At 45.2% G+C, this 20250-nt stretch overlaps 1 protein-coding gene across 8 annotated transcripts in view; it reads left to right on the top strand.

Moving 5' to 3' along the window:
- Window positions 1-20250, top strand: part of ZMYND12 (zinc finger MYND-type containing 12) — a 33868-nt gene that overhangs the window by 5890 nt on the left and 7728 nt on the right. For 5 of the 8 annotated variants that reach the window (XR_015726229.1, XR_015726230.1, XR_015726228.1 and 2 more), the window contains exons 2-8: window positions 3176-3317; window positions 4496-4667; window positions 11842-12011; window positions 14571-14693; window positions 14926-15037; window positions 16375-16556; window positions 18303-18510. Coding sequence is in view for 1 of the 8 variants with exons in the window: in XM_045799823.2 (XP_045655779.1) it covers window positions 3176-3317; window positions 4496-4667; window positions 11842-12011; window positions 14571-14693; window positions 14926-15037; window positions 16375-16556; window positions 18303-18428 (1027 nt within the window). In the remaining 7 variants the exon portion in view is untranslated. Of the gene's footprint in view, window positions 1-3175; window positions 3318-4495; window positions 4668-11841; window positions 12012-14570; window positions 14694-14925; window positions 15038-16374; window positions 16557-18302; window positions 19965-20250 lie in introns of those variants that run through there. The other 3 variants (XR_015726231.1, XM_045799823.2, XR_015726232.1) reach the window with 3 other exon arrangements.

The following is a 20250-nucleotide window of genomic DNA, read 5'->3' as shown; positions in this document are numbered from 1 at the left end:
TCAAAGACTGAAATCTTTCCCCCCAAAAATCAGGAATGAGACAAGAATGTTGCTTTCAAACAAAGAATCATGGAACACTACATCAAAAACTAATGATGTACTGTTTGGTGACTAACATAATATTTTTAAAAAAGGCAAAAAAATGTTGCTTTCATCACTTCTATTCAACACTGCTCTAAAAATGCTAGTTGGGGCAATTAGGCAAGACAATGAAATAAAAGACATCCAGCTTGGAAAATAATGAGTAAAAGTACTTCTATTTGGTGATGACATGATCTTACACAGAGAAATCCCTAAAAAACCTATGAAAAAAACACAAACTATTAGAGCTAATAAATGAATTCAGCAAGGTTACAGAATACAACATCAATGTGTAAAAATCAGTTGTATTTATACATGCTAGCAATGAACAATCTGAAAATGAAATTAGGAAAGCCGTTCCATTTACAGTAGCATCAAAAAAAGAAAGAAATTTAATCAAAGAAGGGTGAGACTTATACACTGAAAACTAAAAAACATTTTTGAAAGACATTAAAGACCCACATAAATGGAAAGATACTCCATATTCATAGTTTAGAAGACTTAATATTATTAAGATAGTAACACTTCAAATTGATCTATTGATGCAATCCCTAACAAAATTCTGTCATTTTTGTACAAATGGACACACTAATCCTAAAATTTAAATGAAAATACAAAGTACCCAGAATAGCTAAAAAGTCTTCTAAAAGAACAAAGCTGGAGGACTCATACTCTTCAATTTCTAATTTTACTACAAAGCTGCAGTAATGAAGACAGTGTGGTAGTGGCATAAGGATAGGCATATAGGTGAATGGATTAGAGTTGAGAGTCCAGAAATAAACATGTACGTTTATAGTCAGTTGATTTTTAACAAGGGTGCCAAGACCATTCAACTGGTGCCTTCCAGATGATGCTGGGATAACTGCATAGCCACATGCAAAAGATGAATTTGGACCCCTATCTTACACCATAGACAAAAAGAGCTAAATTTAAGAGCTAAAAACATAAAACTTTCAGAAGGAAGCATAGTTGGAAATCTGTGCGATTTGGGATTAGGCAGCAGTTTAGATATGACACCAGAAGCACAAGGATCCAAAGAAAAAATAGATTAGTTGGACTCCACCAAAATTTAAAACTTCCGTGCATCAGAGAACACTGTCAAGCTGAAAAGACAGCCCACAGAATGGGAGAAAATATTTACAAATCATATATCGGATAAGGATTTTATATCTAGAGTATGTAAAGGACTCTAAAAATTCAACAATAAGAAGATAAAAGACCCAGTTTAAAAATGGACAGAAGATTTGAATATACAATTCTCCAAAGAAGATACACAAATGGTCAATAAGCACATGAAATGATGCTGAACGCTATTAGTTGCTAAGGAAATGCAAAATAAAACCACAACGAGGTACCACTTCACACACTCTAAATGGCTGTAGTAAAACAGTAACAAGTGTTGGCAAAGATATAGAAAAAGTGAACCCCTCCTATATGACTGCTGGGCTGTAAAATGGTACAACCTCTGTGGAAAACAGTTAGGCAGTCCTCAAAAAGTTAAACATAGAGTTACTATATGACCCAACAATTCCATTCTTAGGCACATACTCAAGAGAATTGAAAACATGCGTTCACACAAAAATTTATACACAAATGTTCATAGAAGGATTATTCATAATAGCCGAAAAGTAGAAACAACAAAAATGTCCACCAACTGATGAACGGATAAACATTTAAAGTGATACAGCCATACAGTGGAATATTTATTCAGTCGTACAAAGGAATATAGTATTGATACATGCGATGAAATGGATGAATTTTGAAAACATTATTCTAAGTGTAAGAAACCAGACACAAAAGATCACATATTGTCTGTTTCCATTTATATGTAATGTCCTTAACAGGCAAATACATAAAGTAGATTCGTAGTTTCTGGGCACCAGTGGGTGGAGAAAAGAATGAGAGAACCAGCTAGAACACATGGAGTTTCTTTTTTGAGTGATGAAATTGTTCTGGAGTTAGATAGGGTGATGGTTTTACAACCTTGTGATTATACTAAAAACCACTGAATTTAAATTATACTTTAAATTGGTGAATTTTCTATGGTATGTGAGTTATCTATCAATTTAAAAGTGTAAAAAAATAATTGGAGAAAGGGTCAGAATCGGGTAATAGATTTGGGAATCAGTCATAGAGGCGATTTTTTAAGGAATGGATTCTCTGTAGGACGGCGGTCCTGTCCAATTAAGTGTTCAAAAATATTAAACTGTATTTAGTTTAGTATGTAAAACTGTGTGTAAAACTCGGAAAAGCTTTCTACCAAACTGTCACAGTGCTTCCCTCTGGAGAGCTAAAAATCAGCGGTCCTGTCCAATTAAGTGTTCAAAAATATTAAACTGTATTTAGTTTAGTATGTAAAACTGTGTGTAAAACTCGGAAAAGCTTTCTACCAAACTGTCACAGTGCTTCCCTCTGGAGAGCTAAAAATCAGCGGGCTCTGGAGTATAGGCTGAGCGTAACTCCTTAGGCTCTCCACTCCTATGCTTCCTTATCTTTGAAATAGCTTTTGTTTTGTTCTCAAAAAGTTAAATAGTTACTAGCAAAAGCACCTGCTGCACCACTGGGGTTGGGGGCCGTTCCTGGTGTGCTGGTGTGAGTGTGCCCCTGGAACACAGAAGACCATGTCAGAGGTGCTCTCCAGAGCCACGCAACCCAGTGGCACCCATGACAGCAGAGCGTCTCCTAGAGCCTCAGCAAATGGAAATTCCTTTCTCTTCCCCCCAAAAAAGACCCTCACGCCCATCAGCTTTGATGCTCAGATATTCTGACAATGGCCTTAGAACAAGGCTGGGTTAAAAGTCAACTTTGTGGTGATTAACGAAGCAGAAAACCAGAAGAGCCCCAGCGTCACCACGTGACTTCAGAGTGTGACCTGTGCCTGAAGAAACAACAGCCTCCCACCCCCGCTAGTCGTTACACCATCGAATAACCACGTGAAAGAAAAGAGATTTGTGTCAGAAATGGCGTTGGGTTCCCTGCCTGATACGTGTTGGGCTCCCTTTTCTAGTTTTTAGGGCGAGGCCAGCGGTGGGGCCGCTAGAATCTCAGGCCAGGCCAAAGAGAAAGATAACGAAGTCCGTGTTTTTATTGTCAGTGGTGTGGTTCACCAAAGAGCGGACTGGAGCAGCATCCATGAGAAGATATGTCAGCTGCTGATCCCGCTGCGCACTTCCATGCCCTTCTACAACTCAGAGGAGGAGCGGCGGCACGGCCTGCAGCAGCAGCAGCAGCGGCAGGTGGGTCCTGCGGGGCCGGGGCAGGCCCAGCTCCCGGGGCCCGGAAACCGCCCAGGACAAAGGGTGTACCGCGTCGGGATCACCAGACTGGAACCTGTTTGAGGACAGAGACTTGGTTTTATGACTTTATGTCCTCAGTCAGTCGTTCTCCGCATAGTTACTGAATACCTACCATATTAGGTCCCGAGGGCTGCTGTGACAAAACACCACACGCGGGGTGGCTTAAACGACAGGAATGTTTTTTTTCTCACAATTCTGGAACCCAGAAGTCCAAGATCAAGGGTAGGTGTCAGCAGGTTTGGTTTCCTGTGGGCACGTGCATGCCTGGTGTCTTCCCAATTTCTTCCTGTTATAAGGACACCAGTAAAATTGGATCAGGGGCCACCCTAATGGCCTCATTTTAACTTAATCACCTCTGTAAGGCTCCGTCTCCAAATGCAGTCACATTCTTGGGTACTAGGGGTTAGGGCTTCAGCATATGAGTTTGGGAGGGGAACAAAATTCAGCCATAACATCCGCATATGCCAAGTATATTGATAAGAGCATACGTACATAGTAGGAGGTCAAAAATGGTGTATAAATACACTAGTGAATTCATAAAGGAGATTTAAAAACTTCTATTACGGCATTGATGGCATTTCAGTTTTTCTTAAAAAATTAGGCTTTTATAAGCCATAAATCTCAAAACACCAGAGTCATCAATTTTAGTGTTGTGGCACTTTGAGAAGGGCTTTGGAACAATGCAAAATTTAAGTTATTTCTGATACTCGCTAAGCAGGATAACTCCAGAGGAAAAGATGTTTCTCTCAAAATTACAACTCAAATAGAAAGTCAGAAAGTTTTAGAATGTCCAGAGACATGATAGTTTTGCTAAACTACAACTTTATTATAAACACAAAAATAATATTTGCTTAATAACTTTATACTGAGCACTCATTCAGGCTGATGAATGAACCTAGGTGAAAAGACACTTATTCCTGGACCTCAAGGCCCTCACAGTCCGGGTTTCCCTTTTTATATCACCTATTTTGGGTCTCATGTCCACCTTAATACAGGCAGGTTAACTAGGTGCCCTCAACCAGTTCATTAGATAGTGGCCTTACCCCACGTGTACCCGTGTCCACCACCACCTTTGACCTTTAGACTGCCTCACATGGTCTAGTTTTCTTCTTCCACAGAAGCATTTGATTGAATTCTGCTACACCGTGGCCCAGAAATACCTCTTTGAAGGAAAACATGAAGCTGCTGTTCCAGCAGCTCTGCACTCGCTTCGCTTCCGCATGGACGTGCACGGCCTGAGCTCCGTGGAGCTGGTGCCTGCTTACCTGCTGCTGGCCGAGGCGAGCCTTGGTAAGCGAATTGACTTGAGACCCCCGCCCCCCAGCCCCTTAAGGAGTACTATACTGGGTTCAGTCAACAGCCTTGGCAACGGCACCGAGATACCTTTTAGAAAAGAGCAGTGTTGCTGTAAGGTTTGGCACAAGGTGGGGAAGCGGATGTCATCCATTTTTGGCTACTACTGACAGAAGTCCGCTCCGGCTGGCCTAAGCCAAAGGAGGACATTTCTGAGGACCCTGGAGTGTCCCAGGGGAACTGAGGCTTCCTGAGGTCCTAGAATCTGAATGTTGTAACAGACTCTGTCGCGCGGGCCTTGTGTCTTGTCTCTGCTTTTATCTCTGCATCCGCTTTATTTGCCATCTCTGCAGACCAGATCTTTCTGCCCTATGCCTACCGTGGAAACAGCTCCCCCGAATATCAGATGTAGTGGAATCCCCGTGGAATTTACATGGCCTCCAGATTCACGGAGGGTAGTAGAGCAGTTAGCATCTGATTTCCAGTGCTAAATTCCTAGGAGAGTTGTGTCGACTCAGCTCGAGTGTGGTATTTGCCTTTATCTAGCTTTGTGTCAGGGTCACGTGGTTCCAACGGGATTCTGGGGACCTGCTGCTGCGGCTGGGAGAGGCAAGAACGAGTAGCTCACGCTGCGGGTGAGAGTGGGAAGCACAGGCTCGGCGGCGCTCCATCCCGCGTGGCGGGTGCTACAAGAAGAGAGTGAGCGTCTTGGAGGGGAATTAGCATTTCTGAGCATCTGCAGTGTTTTACTTACTGTACAACCACTTTATCCATTTTAATAGCCACTGTGTTTTTTAAAAAGCAAACTTTTAAAAGGCAAAAGTGTTGGAAATACAGTACAAAGAACCTCTTTTCCCCCAGCTATGGGAGGGTGAGTTGCTTGCCTGACGCGTTCCCACGGACGTTCTCCTTCATACCCACTGTACACCCAGCGTCTACTATCCTCTGCTGAGCAGTTCAACGTTTCTGCAGTCCTCCCAATTGCACCTTGTCAACAGGAGCATACAGCTCAAAATCACGCTTTTCATTTTGTTGCCATGTGTTTTTAGTCTCCTTCATTCTGGAATAGTTTCTCAGTCTTTCCTTGACTTGTGGGAGTCTTACACTTTTCAGATTAAAGGCCAGTGTTCTCCAAACATCCCTCGATTTGGGTTTCCCCGATGTTCCCTCACGACGGCACTCAGGCGATGTGTCTTCGGGGGGAGTGTCACAGGAGTGCTGCCGTGTTGTTCACGCCCCATCCTGCAGGTTGGCACATGTTTTCAGTTTGTTCCATTCCTGATGACACTCATTTAAGTCACTTTATTACGGTGATATCTGCCAGGCTTCTTCTTTGTATACTCTTCCTCCTTTTCACGATTAATAAGTATTTTATGGGGAGGTCTTCTGAAACTATATAAATATCCCATCCCATCAGACTTCCAATATATTCATCTATTTATTTATATCAGTATGAACTCTTGGTTCCCTGTCCTAGTCAAGGATTAATAATCTGTTACTGTCATTAATTTGGTGTGAGGTTATTCCCGATCTGGCAGGTGGCAGCCCATTCAAACTGGCTTCCATGTCTCCTTGACACATCCCCATGGTTCTTCAATTACCATCCTGCTTTCTGGAACATACCTCCAAGGAGCCTTGATTTTTTTAGTGAAAAAATGGAATTCAAAAGGCAAGAGTTGTACACTAGACGTATGCCTTGCTCTTGAGGTAGGGTTGCTCCCATGCCTTCTCGGTGGACAGAGTTAGGGAATATGTGTAAATACAATAATGTATACACATATTACCTCTAAATTCATCCTCTCCCACTCTCTCTCTGTATAGATAGAGATATGACTATGGGTCCATACCAGTACCTCTAAATTCAGTCCAACACTACCACAGGGTTCAATCTAATTTCCTCCCATTCTATATCTGTAGTTCTCTTCTGTGACAGTGAGAATACTGCCTTCCTTTTTCATTAATATATCTATATATTTCATCAGTTCCCCTGTATGAACCAATCTCCCATCTCCAACCCTACTCTTTCCCCTTGCAGATGCCTTTCTCTCCTTCCAGGGGCTCTGACTCCTCATTCAAGGCTGCTTCTTCTGCACAGATCCCCTCCTCACTGGTTTGGGCTCTGACTCCCCCATACCAGGCCACATAACTTCAAGAATGCCCTCCTCACCCCCCTCATGTCTGGCTCCCCATTCCAGACTGTCCCTCCACCAAAACTACTGGGAAGAGCACTGGACAAGGAAATACAGCCCAGGTTCTGTATGTTTCTGATGCTGACTAGCTGTGGGATTTTGGAAAAGTTCACCCTAGCCAAAGTCTTATCATTTCTTATCTGGACTATTGCTTGCTAACAACTGGACTCTTCACATCTCTGGCCTCCTTTCAGGCTGGCCTCTATACAAAATGTGGGTCAAATCACTCCACTAAAGAAAGACTGGATTCCCCCAAGCAGCCTGTGAGATGCAGCCTCGTCCAGCCTTTATGAATCCTGTCACCTCATCTTACATCTTCTCTCTCCCTTCTGGTTACACTGGCCGCCTCTCTTCTTGTTCTGGAAGGCTCTTCTTGAGCGATGCTCCCCACCTCTCCTCCACACCCCTCCACCTAAATAAGTCCTATTCAAATCCTTCAGGTCTTGGCTCAAGAGTTACCACCCCCTTGTCTAGAAGCCTCGCCAAGCCTCCAGACTGGATCAGGTTTCTTTTTATGTACCCCTTTAAAAACCTCTTCCTCTTTTCTAGTCACTTATTTCAATAATAATTATATATCCAGGGGCACCTGGGTGACTCAGTCAGTTAAGCAACCAACTCTTATTTTCGGCTCAGGTCATGATTTCGGGGTCATCAGATCGAGCCCTGCCCTGGGCTCTGTGGTCAGCAGAGAGTCGGCTTGAAATTCTTCCCCACTCCATCTCCCTCTGCCCCCCTCCCATCTTGCGTGTGAGCTCTATCTAAAATTAAATAAATAAAATCTTTTTAAAACCCCAAAATACCACTACTAATTATTACATATCCATTGATGAGATTACTTAATTAAAGTTTCTCTTTCCCGCTAGACTGTAAGCTCAGGGAGAACTGCGGCTGTCCCTGTTCCTACTATCAGAGTGTCTTCACACCCAGAACAGCCCTTAGCACAGAGGAGGTACTCAGAAACTCCTCTCACGGAACCTGACATCTGGGGGCACTGGGAAAGCATTTGGTGAATCTGAGTCCCCTTCACAGGATTGTTTTGAGGATTAAATGAGTTTGTGTGTAATGAACATGAGAGTGCTTTGCAAGCTGGAAAGTTCCGTCTAAATGGAAGTTCTCATTATACCTCCCCCAGTCATTGAAAACCTTGCCAACCTTTTTGAAAGTCTAAATAAATCACATTCCTTGTGCACATGTCTCTTTCTCATCTAAGAGATTCCTCTAGACTGGAGTGGAAAAAATAACAGGTATTTAACCTTTTCTTTTCTTTTCTTTTCGGTAAAACTTTGGAATTTTCATCAACTAGAGATGATATTTTCAGTAACACTTCAAAGAGCCACCTTACTCATCTTCCCCCACTCTAGTCAGCACTTTGGAACCAGGGAACCTGGGTTCAAATTCCAACTCTTTTTTTTTTAATTTATTTACTTAGAGAGAGAGAGAGAGAGCATGAGGGCACGTGCACACAAGGGGGGGGGGCAGAGGGAGAGAATCTTCAGGTAGACTTCCTGCTGAGTACAGAGGGCTCTGTCCCACAACCCTGAGATCGTGACCTGAGCTGAGATCGGGAGTCGGATGCTTTGCCAACTGAGCCACCCAGTGACCCCTCCACTCTTTCTGTACTGGGTGGGTGATGCTAGGTATCAGGCTCTTCTTACTAAGGCTCTTACACATACTCTTCCCTCTGCCTGGAATGCTTTTTTTCTCCCTTACATATAGCTGGCTTCTTTTCAATCATCGGGTACCTGCTTAAATATCACCTTCTCGGATAGCTGTTCTGTAATCATCCAGTCAAGGTAGGTTTCTTCCTGCTTTTTTGGATGACTGTGTTCTGTTCATTTCCTTCATAGCACTTTATTTTTGTTTATTGTGTATCTAGTCCCTTTATTATATGCTCTTTGTGGTCAGAGATCATGTCTGTTTTATTCACTAGTATGCACTGAGCACCCAGCAAAGTGGTGGAGATTCTAAATTCAATGAAAGTGTGGTGGAGCGAACTAATGAAGTTTCCTGCTCTGTACGTTCCTCCTCGGGTAGTTACTCCACAGGGTTGTTGCAGAGTTAGCTCACAGAGGCAGATGGCCTAGTGTAGTGTGCATTCAGCAAATAGCAGGCCCTCAGTAAATGCGAATTCCTTTCCTTCCCCTGGGTGCCTCCCAGCCTCACGATGATTATCTGTGACTGCTTTATTCTGTGCTCCTTTACTTTCGTCATCAAGCCTTCCAAAGTCTTCCCTCTTACTGTCTCTCTGATCAGCTGCCAGCCCAGGGTAAGCCTGTTGTCTCACCTTGCAGACAAGAGCCCTTTACTCCTTAACTGGCTATCCTTTCTCTTTCTCTTCCATAGGCTAGTGACGTGACCCTTTAGGATAGTCTCACTTCCTTTGGCAACTGTGTGTATGTAGTACCCCCACTCCATCCCTACACCTGTCCAGGCAAGCACTAGGTAGCAGGCATGCCTAAACTTACCCACTCACTGGCCAGCCTTTGCTCCGACCTGCTGGGAGCAGCACGTCCCTCCACCTCACTATACCCGCTCTCTGGATTCGGGGCCTCAAGGGTGTTTTTTCTCCCAAGTATGCCTTTTCCTTTGGGATGCTTGTTTAGTTGCTAGTTCACCTTGGCCTTGGGGCCTTCCTTCTTGGCATTGCCTTCTTAAAGAGAAACTGCACGATGAAGGTAAAAATTTCCAACATACGTCAGTGCCCTCTGCCAGTTTTCTTCCCATGTAAATAACCTGGGCTGAGAGTCGTTTGCTTCTTTAAATTTGGGATGACCTCAGCCTAAAGCTCTTATTTTATAGAGAAAATCCAGAAGGAAGATATGACTTGCCATGTCTGCATGAGCCAGGATCCTGGGCCTCCGCCTCTTGCTTCTAATCTAGTATTTTCCCATTTTAGTTTGAACTTCAGTCAAAGCGAAGTTACTTGTTTCCTCCCTTCCATTGTTTCTTCTTTGGCTCTCCTCCTTTAATTCAGTGACCTATGATTACAGCTAGAGTAAGTAATGCCTGCGTATGAGCTAGCCCTGGGAGGAAGGACAGGCAGAACAGAAGATTGACTGATGAGGGGTCTGTGTCCTCGTCTCCCGACCTTTCCTGGCGCCGTTTCTGCTGCAGCACCCATCACAGGAAATACTTCGCACCCAGAGCATGCCTCCTGCTCTGCGGAAGGCTGGCAGGGTAGTTTCCTATCCAGTTCTGACAACCTACGTAGGAGGCAAGCAGGGAGGCAGGACACTGTTATGCATCTTTACAACCAAACAAAAACTTTTCGACTGTATCTGAGTATTAGAAATAAAGGGGCCTTTTACTTAGTAACCATGTGTTGTCCATTCTAGCTCCTCAGTGTCTCTTATGTATCTGCTCCATCTTCACTCACTGCCTTAGTCCAGGCCCTCATCAGTCCTTGCCTGAACTATTTCAAAAGTCCTCTAGGGAGTCTTCCACTCTACTTCTTCCCCTCTGGTCCCTCCACCACCCTGGCTCCTGGAGGTCCTTCCAAATGGAAATCCAATTCTCTCCCTTTCTGAAAATCCTCCGGTTTTTATCCACATGCCTCCAGCTCCTTGGTGCAACTTACTAAGCCCTCCAGCCCTCCATGGCCTGTCCCCCGACTACCTCCTTAGCCTCCTTTCCCGCCACTCGCTCCCTCGCGCTTTGTGCCCCAGCATCACACCATAGAGGCTTCCCCAAACGCAGCCCCCTGTTTCATGTCTGCACCGTTCTGTGTCTGTGTCACCACCGCCCGGTGCCCGTCCTCCCTTCTCTGTCAGGAAAACTTCTATTCATCCTCAAAACTCAGCTCAGATTTTCCTGTCTTAGTTCAGCTGCTGTAACGAATACCACAGACTGGGCGGCTTAAACAATAAAGAGTTATTTCTCACAGTTCTGGAGGCTGAGAGTCTAAGATCAAGGTATCAGCAGATTCGGTGTCTGGTGAGGACCCACTTCCAGGCTTGGAGACAGCCTGTTTCTCACTTATCCTCACATGGCAGAGAGGGGTCACCCCTCTTGTATATCTTCTTTTACGGCATTAATCCCATTCATAGGGCTCCATTCTCATGACCAAAGTACTTCCCAAAGGCCCCACCTCCAAATACCATCACTTTGGGGATTAGGGCTTCACCTATGTATTTTGGGGGGATACAACATTCAGTCCATAGCATTGACCACGCCTCTCCCCATTCCATTGTCCCCTCCACCCATCTATAGAATTAAACACCTCCTACTCTCTGCCACTTCCAAACCTTATTGCACTTATACTGTGTTATAAATATATTTCACACATGCATTCCCTGAACCCAGCTGTACATTTTTCAGAGGCAATGGCTTTGGTTCATCTTGGAATCCTCATCACTCAACACAAGGCCTGGTACATAAAAGATATTAAGTATACATGTACATATATTTTTAACCGAGATACAACTCACATACATAAAATTCACTCTTTTAAAGTACAATTCAGTGGTTTTAGTATATTCACAAGATTGTGCAACCATCACTGCATCTAATTTCAGAACATTTAGTCACCCCAAAATGGACCCCCATACCCATAATAGCAGTCACATGCCATTCTCCCTCCCCACAGTCCCTGGCCACCATTTTCTGTCTCTATGGATTTGTCTGTTCTGGACATTTCATATCAATGGACTCATACAATATGTGACCTTTATGTCTGGCTTCTTTCACTTAGTGAAGTGTCTTCAAGGTTTATCTGTGTGGTGGCACATCCTTTCTATGACTGGATAATACTCCACTCATGGACACACATGTTGTGGACCTACTCATCAGCTGATGAGCATTTAGGCTGTTTCTATTTTTTGGCTATTATGGCGAGGCTGCTATGAATGTCCATGTGCAAGTTTTTGTGTGTCAATAAATGTTTGAGGCGATGAATAAATGAATGAATGGGCACTGACTCACATTTCATCATGTGTCCTTTGGCCAGAGTATGAATTATAACCTTCTTTACTTCTTTTGGGCAGGTTTGGGCCAGATTGTCCAAGCTGAGGAATATCTATCCCAAGCCCAGTGGACAGTCCTCAAGTCAACTGAATGTTGTTATGCCACCCACTCTTTACTGCATCGGAACCTGGGACTTCTCTATATAGCTAAGGAAAACTACGAGGAAGCCCGTTATCATCTGGCCAATGATGTAAACAAGCTAAATTATAACACCTGAATGTTTCTGGGAACAGCTTTGCTTAGTTTGGTTTGTTCCTTTTTTTTTTTTTTTTAAGATTTTATTTGTTTGAGAGAGAGTGAGAGGGAGAGCACAAGTGGGGTGGGGGCCAGAGGGAGAAGCAGACTTCCCGCTGAGCAGGGAGCCTGATGTGCGGCTGAATCCCGGGACTCCAGGATCGTGACCTGAGCCGAAGGCAAATGCTTAACCAACTGAGCCACCCAGGTGCCCCTGTTTGTTGTTTTTTGAGCATTTCCCTAAAACTTTCTGTTGACAACTGACTGGTGAGACAGTAGCAAGAACACGGTTGTAACAACCTGAGTTCAAGCCTTTCCGCTTCCGGGCTGTGTATCCTTGGCCAGGTCACATCACTTCTCCAAGCCCGATTGCTCTGAGGGTAATAAAGGTAGGACAGCACGGTGCTTGAGAGAAGGACTTTACTTCTACTCTTGGACATAGTGTCGGACAAATCATTCACCTCTGTCATCAAGTATAAGACAGAGATCATCCGATCGCCCGTGCCTCATTGGGTCGCTGGAGAGGTTAGTCATAGGACACTGTATGTGCAGCGTTTTGCTATCATTCTTAATATAACATCAGTGTTTCTACTTCAGAGTGCGGTTATTAAAGTTAAAGGAGCTGTTTGTATATGGACATTCTTTATAAACTATCAAACTACGCACAAATGTTGGATAAGATGAGGAGGAGGGTGACGATGGAGCTGGTCTTCCAAAATTTAATGAGGGTTCTGTCAGGATTTCAGTGTGGACAATGTGACTAGAGAGAAAAGTTCCTGAGCCCGGAATCTGCATGAGGTTCGGGTCAGGAGGTGGTCTCAGCCCCGGTTGGTTCTCTCTTCAGCCTCTCCACTGGGCAAGCTCCCTCTGGTTGCCTCCACTGCACAAGGTCCATAAATCCACTGGAAACGTTCTTGTGCTGGTTAGTCTCCACATCCCCTGACCCCAAATCCATTCTCTGCTCTGCTGTGCCCTGGGAGGGTGACCTCTACGGACCACACAACCCAGAATCCATTGCTTTCTGGCTTCTGTTGGATTTGGGAGTGAGAAGCATGGCAGAGGAGTGAATGTCGGGAGGAGATAGAGGTTGGGTATCTACTCTCCCTGCTGCCTTTCTGCTCCATCCCAGTTCTGGCAGGGGCAGTGTTCCTCCGTGGCCACAGCTGCTGGCAGGTGGCCTTCTCCCGTAGCTCCCGCTCTCGTGGGGCCCTGGGGACTTGCTCTCCCCCTTTCTGTTCAGGAGTCAGGACAGTAACAGTTTCTTGCTGTTGACAGTCCCTGGTGTTTCACCAGCTCTCGTCGGTTCCTTCACCTCTAGATGTCTCTTTAAATAGCCCTTTCATTAAACTATCTTCGGGAAATACTTTGAGAGTGCCATCTACTTCCACCTAGGAGACTGTCTGATACATTTCTTCATCTGTGTTTTCTCTCTATATGCTCACCTACAACAAATTAAGCAGAGGCACAGATGCTGTCTTGAGCCGGGCCACGCAGTTAAGAAATAGATTCAAGCTCGATTCTTCAGCCTACCTTTCAAAAAAAAACTGGCAACAAACCAACCATATCTTTATGGATAGATACCATAAAATTCACTCACTCTAAGTGTACAGCTGAATGATTTGGAGTAAACTTACAGTTGTGGGGCCATCAGCATGATCCAGTGTTAGAACATTCCCGTCACCCCAAGAGCCCCTCACACCCGTTTGCAGTTCCTCCCTCATTCCGACCCCCGCCCTGGGCAACCACTTCCCATCTCTGTAGATTTGCCTTTTCTGGACATTTAATATAAGCAGAATGATATGTGGTCTTTTCATCTGACTTCTCTCACTTAGCATAATTTCTTTGAGACCATCCATGTCGTCCTATCAATACTTGGTTCCTTCTCTTGCTGAGTAGTATCCACCATCGGGAAATACACAATTTGTGTAGCCATTTGTCACTTGATGAACACTGGGGATGTCTCCACTGTTTGGCTGTTATGAACAATGCTGCTCTGAACATTCGTGTCCGAGTCTTTGTGTGGCTGCATGCCTGCGTTTCCCGTGGGTATACGTCTAAGAATGGAACAGCCGGGTCATACAGTAACTCACCGTTTCACTTTTTGAGAACTGCCAACCTGCTTTTCACCAAGGCTGCATCATTTTCTTCATTATTATTATTTTTTTGGCCTCATTTTCTATTCCCACCAGCAGTGTGTGAGGGGTCCGTTTCCTCCCCATCCTCGCCAGCACTTCTTTTCTGCCTCTTTGAGCCGTCCCGGTGCGTGTGCAGCGGTGTCTCCTTGTGATTTTATTTTGCATTTTTCTTTAATGACTCGTAATGTCGAGCATCACTGCATGTGTTACTAGCCACTGGTGTATCTTTTTAGAGACATGTCTACCTAGAGCCTTTGCCCATGCTTTAATTTTAATTGGGCGTTTGTAAAAGTTCATTACAGATTCTGGGTGTACAAATTCTTTATCAGATGTATGATTTACAAGGAGAACTAAAGCACCCCTTCTTCCTTTTGCTATAGATTTATTTTGCCAGTTGTGCATTTGGAACAGAGGACATCAGGACCTCGGGGGGCTACTTCCACCTGGCTAATGTCTTCTATGGCCTTAAAAAGCTGGACCTGGCAGACACGTTGTACACCAAGGTGAGCTGGGGAATGTGGGAGTTGAGCCTTGGTACTTCGGCCTGTTAACTTACAACTGGTGTCAGACCATTCATGAGAAACTTGAGGCGCACAGAGATGAAATGTCTTGCCCAAGATCACACGGTCTGATACATGATATATTCTACTTTCCTTTTTCCCTGATTCTCCACTAGCAAAATAGACTAGGCTCGGGTCTGGACTGCTGCTCGGATTGCATCTGCTTTCCCAACAGGTCTCTGAGATCTGGAGCAAATACTTGAACGATCGCTACCAAATGCTCTCACAGGCTCGCATCCAGCAGATAGACTTACTGGGCAAACGATTTGAGACCGACACCGGCTTGGGTAAGTGGCAGCTCTCCCTGGAAAGCAGAACAATGACTTCACCCCTCCTAATCCACAGCCCTTGTCCCCACAAGGGAGAGCCACTGTCCCTGTCGTGGAGCACATCGGTGCCATCTTCTGTATTTTGCTGATGAGGACACCGAAATGGGGGCATCAAAGAGATTCCACCAGTGTTGGGAAGAATTCACACACAGCCTTTCTAGGGGCTCATAAGGGACAGATGCAGAGAGAGAAAGACCTACCGGAGCCCCCCGTGATTTCTGCAGAGCCTCCATTTCTAATGTGTTATCCCTCCATAAGCCAGGGTAAACTCTCTGAAGTCACACTGCTCATTTGTTCTGGTGCCTTCTCCTCTTCCTTTACTGGACAGTGAGCTTCTCAGCGGCAGAGCTGAGTGTCACCCATGGGCCTGTCCCCCGGCTCAGCAAAGGGTGAGTGCTGAGTGGCGCTGCACAACATCGTTCCCTCCGAGACAAAATAAAAGTGGACAGAGGATCTAGTTTCTGTTCAAAAGACCCATACAGCATGGTTGAGGGGATAGAACATAGATGAAATAGAAGGAAGTTCCTACAAGTGCACCTTATATTACAAGATGAGTCCCAGAAGGAGCAGGTGGGGACAGTTGGATGGCGTTGAAGAGGGAAGACTTCTTGGAGGAGATGTTTTGAGCAAAGATTTTAAAAAATGAATAACTTTATTGAGATCGCTCTCATTATAAAGGTGGTTTATGTGAAAGCAGAAAACTTGGAAATCATAGAAATCCAAAGGCAGCCATCCTTAGTGTTATTATGGTGCGTGTCCTTTCTGTCTTCTTCTCTAAGCATAGTAAGTAAAGAGTGCTTACAAGCACCCACCCCAAATAACTCATAATAAGTCAGTAAAGGGTCACTAGAGTAGGACCCAAAGCTGCTGGGAGGAAGCGTAAACAGACTCACTTGGGGGAAGCAGAAAGGCCAAGGTGCTCACACAGCCTTGGTTTGGGAGAGGACTGAGTTGCTGGCTACCAGAAGTCCCGGGGGCTCCCCCTCTCCAGCTGAAGCTGAATGGAACCCAAGGAATCCCGCTGGGACAGCTTCCTGCATTGGGGCCTAAGGAATCAAGAGTTCAGGACTCTGAAAGAGAGAAAGTATAGCTACCTTGAGACCTGTGGGGGTGAGCAGGTTTTGGGGGGCTGCCGGGGACCGCCGGCCTCCCGCTCGGACGTGGTGGTGCTTTGTGCTGCTGTGCTTTGTGCGGGAGGCCGGCGCCCTGACAGCTCCGAGCTCACCCTTGAGGGGACGCTCCGCAGCTCCCCAGGGCCTCCTTCTTCGTTCCAGCTTCCTCCCTTCCCATTGCAGATGAAGCCCAGGAAGCAGAAGCCATTCAGATCCTGACTTCAATCTGGAACATTCGAGAATCTACATCCAACACAGCCCCCCAGAAAACTATCTTTGTTCTGAAAACCCTGTTCATGCTTTATTACCTGATGATGAATTCTTCAAAGGCAAGTTTCCCCAGAAAAGCACCATCTAAAATGGAGGTAGAAATTCCTCTCGTTGAATTTGGCTGTGCTTTGGCCAGTTGCACTGGCTTTTGCCCTCTGAGTAAGCCCTCCCTTGTCAAAGCAGTCTGGATGCTCGAGATGTTTCTTGTTTGTTGAGTCCATCCTGCACCATGGAAACTGCATTGTCTTCTTCCCTAGGGACATGCCCATCACTAGCCTAAGTACTTCACATGAGCTATCCTCTGTGATTGTCAGGCCAACTTCATGAAGTAGGTATTGTATTATTTTCCCACTCTGCAGATAAAGAAACTGAAGCACAGAGAGGTCCACTGTTTGCCCAATTTCTCTTGGAGGCGGGGAAGTCACTATAAACGAGGAAACACTTAGTGCGTGATATAATTTCAGATAGTGAATAACACTACAAAGAAAAAGAAAAGCAGGCAAGGAGAGAAGGAGGGAGGGAGGGCTGCCTAGAGGAGGCCTTTCTGTGTGGGTATCATGGAAAAGTTAAGGCTCCCTTCCCCCTCCCTCCCTTCCTCTCTACTTTTCTTCAGCAAACTTTACTAAGCTCCTACTGTATACCAGGACCTAGAGGAGCTCATAGTCAGCACGTTAAAATTGAGTGGGATAGTGAAGACCAGGGCACTATCTACCACGGGATAAGAGTGCTTAGGGAGCAAGGACACATTTCCACTGAATTGCCAAGCTTACACTGGACAAAACCTCTTTCCTACAGTTCAGGATCCAATTTTCTACTGTGAACTCAAGGAAGTCCTCACCCCAAGGCACGTGTGGAGGGTGTTACATCTACAAGAAGTTCTTAGAGAATAGGGACACATCAAAGTTGACACCTCACTTCCTTTAGGTCTTTACTCAGCCATCCTCTTTTCCACGAACGTTTTGCCTGCGTTGAAAGCTGCAAAACCCCACTAACGGCACTGGTGCTTCCCAGCCCCCTCTCCTACTTCAGTTTTGCCCTTACTATGTATCAGTATTGAAGATACGATGGTGTTTTACTTGTTTGTCTTGTTTCTTGCCTCTCTTCCCCACTGTACTGTAAGTTCCACGAGGGCAGGAATTTTGACCTGTGATCATAGTACCTGGAACATAGTAGCCGTGCAATACATTTTTATTGGGGGGGTGCCTGGGTGGCTCAGTTGGTTAAGCGTCTGCCTTCAGCTTGGGTCATGATCCTGGGGTCCTGGGATCGAGTCCCACATCGGGCTCCCTCCTCCGCAGGGGGCCTGCTGCTCCCCCTGCTTGTGCATGCACTCTCACTCTCTCTGTCAGATAAGTGAATAAAATCTTTAAGTACATAAATAAATATTTATTGGAAAGAAGGAAGAGAGGGAGTGAGGAAGGGTGGGAGAAGGAGGGTGGGAAAGAAGAGCCATCTGGGCTGGCTGTCCCAGGATGTCCTGTGAGACCTCTGTCCAGGTGAAAACTCTGGGCCACATGGCCCCCAGGATGGCCCCTATCACCTCTGTGTCTCCCAGAGCTGGTTCAGAGGGTCCTGATGAAGATCCAACAGAGAGCTCACTCTTCTAGGAAGGTGTACTAATTTTTACTTTTTGTCAAGCCACGTGGGTTTTTCCGGCCCCCCAGGACCCACCCAGCACGTGTGTGGCTGGTGGGCGTTCCCAAATTTCCAACAAGAGCTCAGTGGATGGTGTGAAAAGCTGAGGGGTCTTTTCCCGTGTTTCTGGGTTGAGCAGAGATGGGGCTTCCCCACGTAAAGCTTTCCTATGACAATTTCTTTTTGTAACTGTGATTCTGTTCCAGGCACAAGAATATGCCATGAGGGCCTTCAGTCTAGCCAAAGAACAGCATCTCAGCCTCCATGAACAAAACAGCATTGAAGAGTTACTAAGTCTTATCTCAGCTGAAGAAGCTCATCCCATTCCTTAGTGACCCATGAACTCGGCATCAGGGGGCTGTTCGACGGGCCACTGAACGTCTAATATATTCCAGCTTGCACAACTGCTTTGAGGTACTACGACTTGCTGAAGCCCCCCTCTCCCCTGGGCCTGCGCACGTAGCCATGTTTTTATTCTTGCACAGAATAGGTGAGGAAATGTAGAGCTTTAGGCATAGAAATCAGTAAAACTGATCTTTATCATGACCTTTGCACTTGGTTTCCTGTGACTTTGTATGACTTTGAGGAATGTGCTGTCAGCTCATTAGTACGGTACTTGTAATTAAACCACAAATAGTTTATCATATTTACCGGAAGTCACCCAGTGACACATGTTTTTTGTAGGTCTTTGCCAAAGAAGGGTGTGGGGGACAGTTATATTGGAGCAAAGTTTTCCCATCCTACTGGAATGAAGTTAGCATTAATCTGAGGTAGATTGTGATTTAAATGTCCATTGTAGTTCTTAGAGAAATAGCTAGGAAAATTACTCTGAAAAATAATTACAAAGTGACAAAGAAATTAAGGGGCGCCTGGGTGGCTCAGTTGGTTAAGCGTCTGCCTTTGGCTCAGGTCACGATCCCAGGGTCCTGGGATCGAGCCCTGCATCAGGCTCCCTGCTCAGTGGGGAGCCTGTTTCACCCTCTGCCTGCTGCTCTCTCTCTCTGACAAAAAAATAAAATCTTAAAAAAAAAAAAGTCATGAAAAACCAACGTTTAACAAAATAAATACTTCAAAAAAAAGATAATGAACCATTACTTGAATGACAGACCATGTCATCAGTTTGTTTGATAGAAAAAGTATATCTTTTCTGATATACATCAATACTGCTGGCAATGTGATGGAGATAAATATTTTAATATATTTTAATATTTGTCCACACAAACATAGAGTTTCAGTAGCTAACAAACACTTAAACACTAGCAGGCTTTAAAAGCATGTGGACAAGGTTACTACTGCAACCAGGTTATAAACCTGGGATTATATATCATAAAATTGTTGTGCTTTGCTTGCAAACCTTTGTAAGGATCGTAGATCCCCAGAACATCTTAATGAACGAGGCAGTGACAAAGGCTATTCCTAGTTCGAGAGTCGAGTTTCACCACAAGAAACAAAAGCAGACGTGGAGAATGAGATAGCAGCCCAGAGTACTGGAGTCACGGTTTACCTTGTTCTGGTTTGAGCAAGCCTTTGGCATCGTGCCCTCAGGCGAGGAGTCCTGGAAGAGGACAGGGTCTGTGAAGGGAGGAGAGCGTGCTCGGACTGGGGCAGGGGAAGTTTGAGGGACTGGTGAGACACTCCAGGAGAGATGAAAAGGGCATGCAGGGGCACCTGGGTGGCTCAGTGGTTAGGCGTCTGCCTTCAGCTCAGGGCGTGATCCCAGAGTCCTGGGATCAAGCCCCGCATCGGGCTCCTCCGCTGGGAGCCTGCTTCTTCCTCTCCCACTCCCCCTGCTTGTGTTCCCTCTCTCGCTGGCTGTCTCTATCTCTGTCGAATGAATAAATAAATAAAATCTTTAAAAAGAAAAAAGAAAAGAAAAGAAAAGAAAAGAAAAGAAAAGAAAAGGGCGTGTAATCGGACATTAAGAAAAGAAGCCTAGGTTCCAGAGAGAAATTTGAGAGTATCACGCAGATGGTATGAATACCAGGGAAGTAGAGGCGATCACCTGCGGAAGAGAAGAGAGACAAGGAAAGGCCCCAAACCGAAAGATTAAGGGAGCGAACCCAGCAGAGCGGGCTGAGATAATTTCAGATTTCTCCCGACTGTTCGTGCAAAAAAATCCCCTTGTACCAGATTCCCCAAATGTTAACATTTTAT

This window comes from Ursus americanus, chromosome 12 (assembly GCF_024610735.1).
Source record: "Ursus americanus isolate L20-20 chromosome 12, mUrsAme1.1.p, whole genome shotgun sequence".
In the NCBI taxonomy this organism is placed as follows: domain Eukaryota; kingdom Metazoa; phylum Chordata; class Mammalia; order Carnivora; family Ursidae; genus Ursus; species Ursus americanus.
This window is presented reverse-complemented; position numbering and strand designations above follow the sequence as displayed.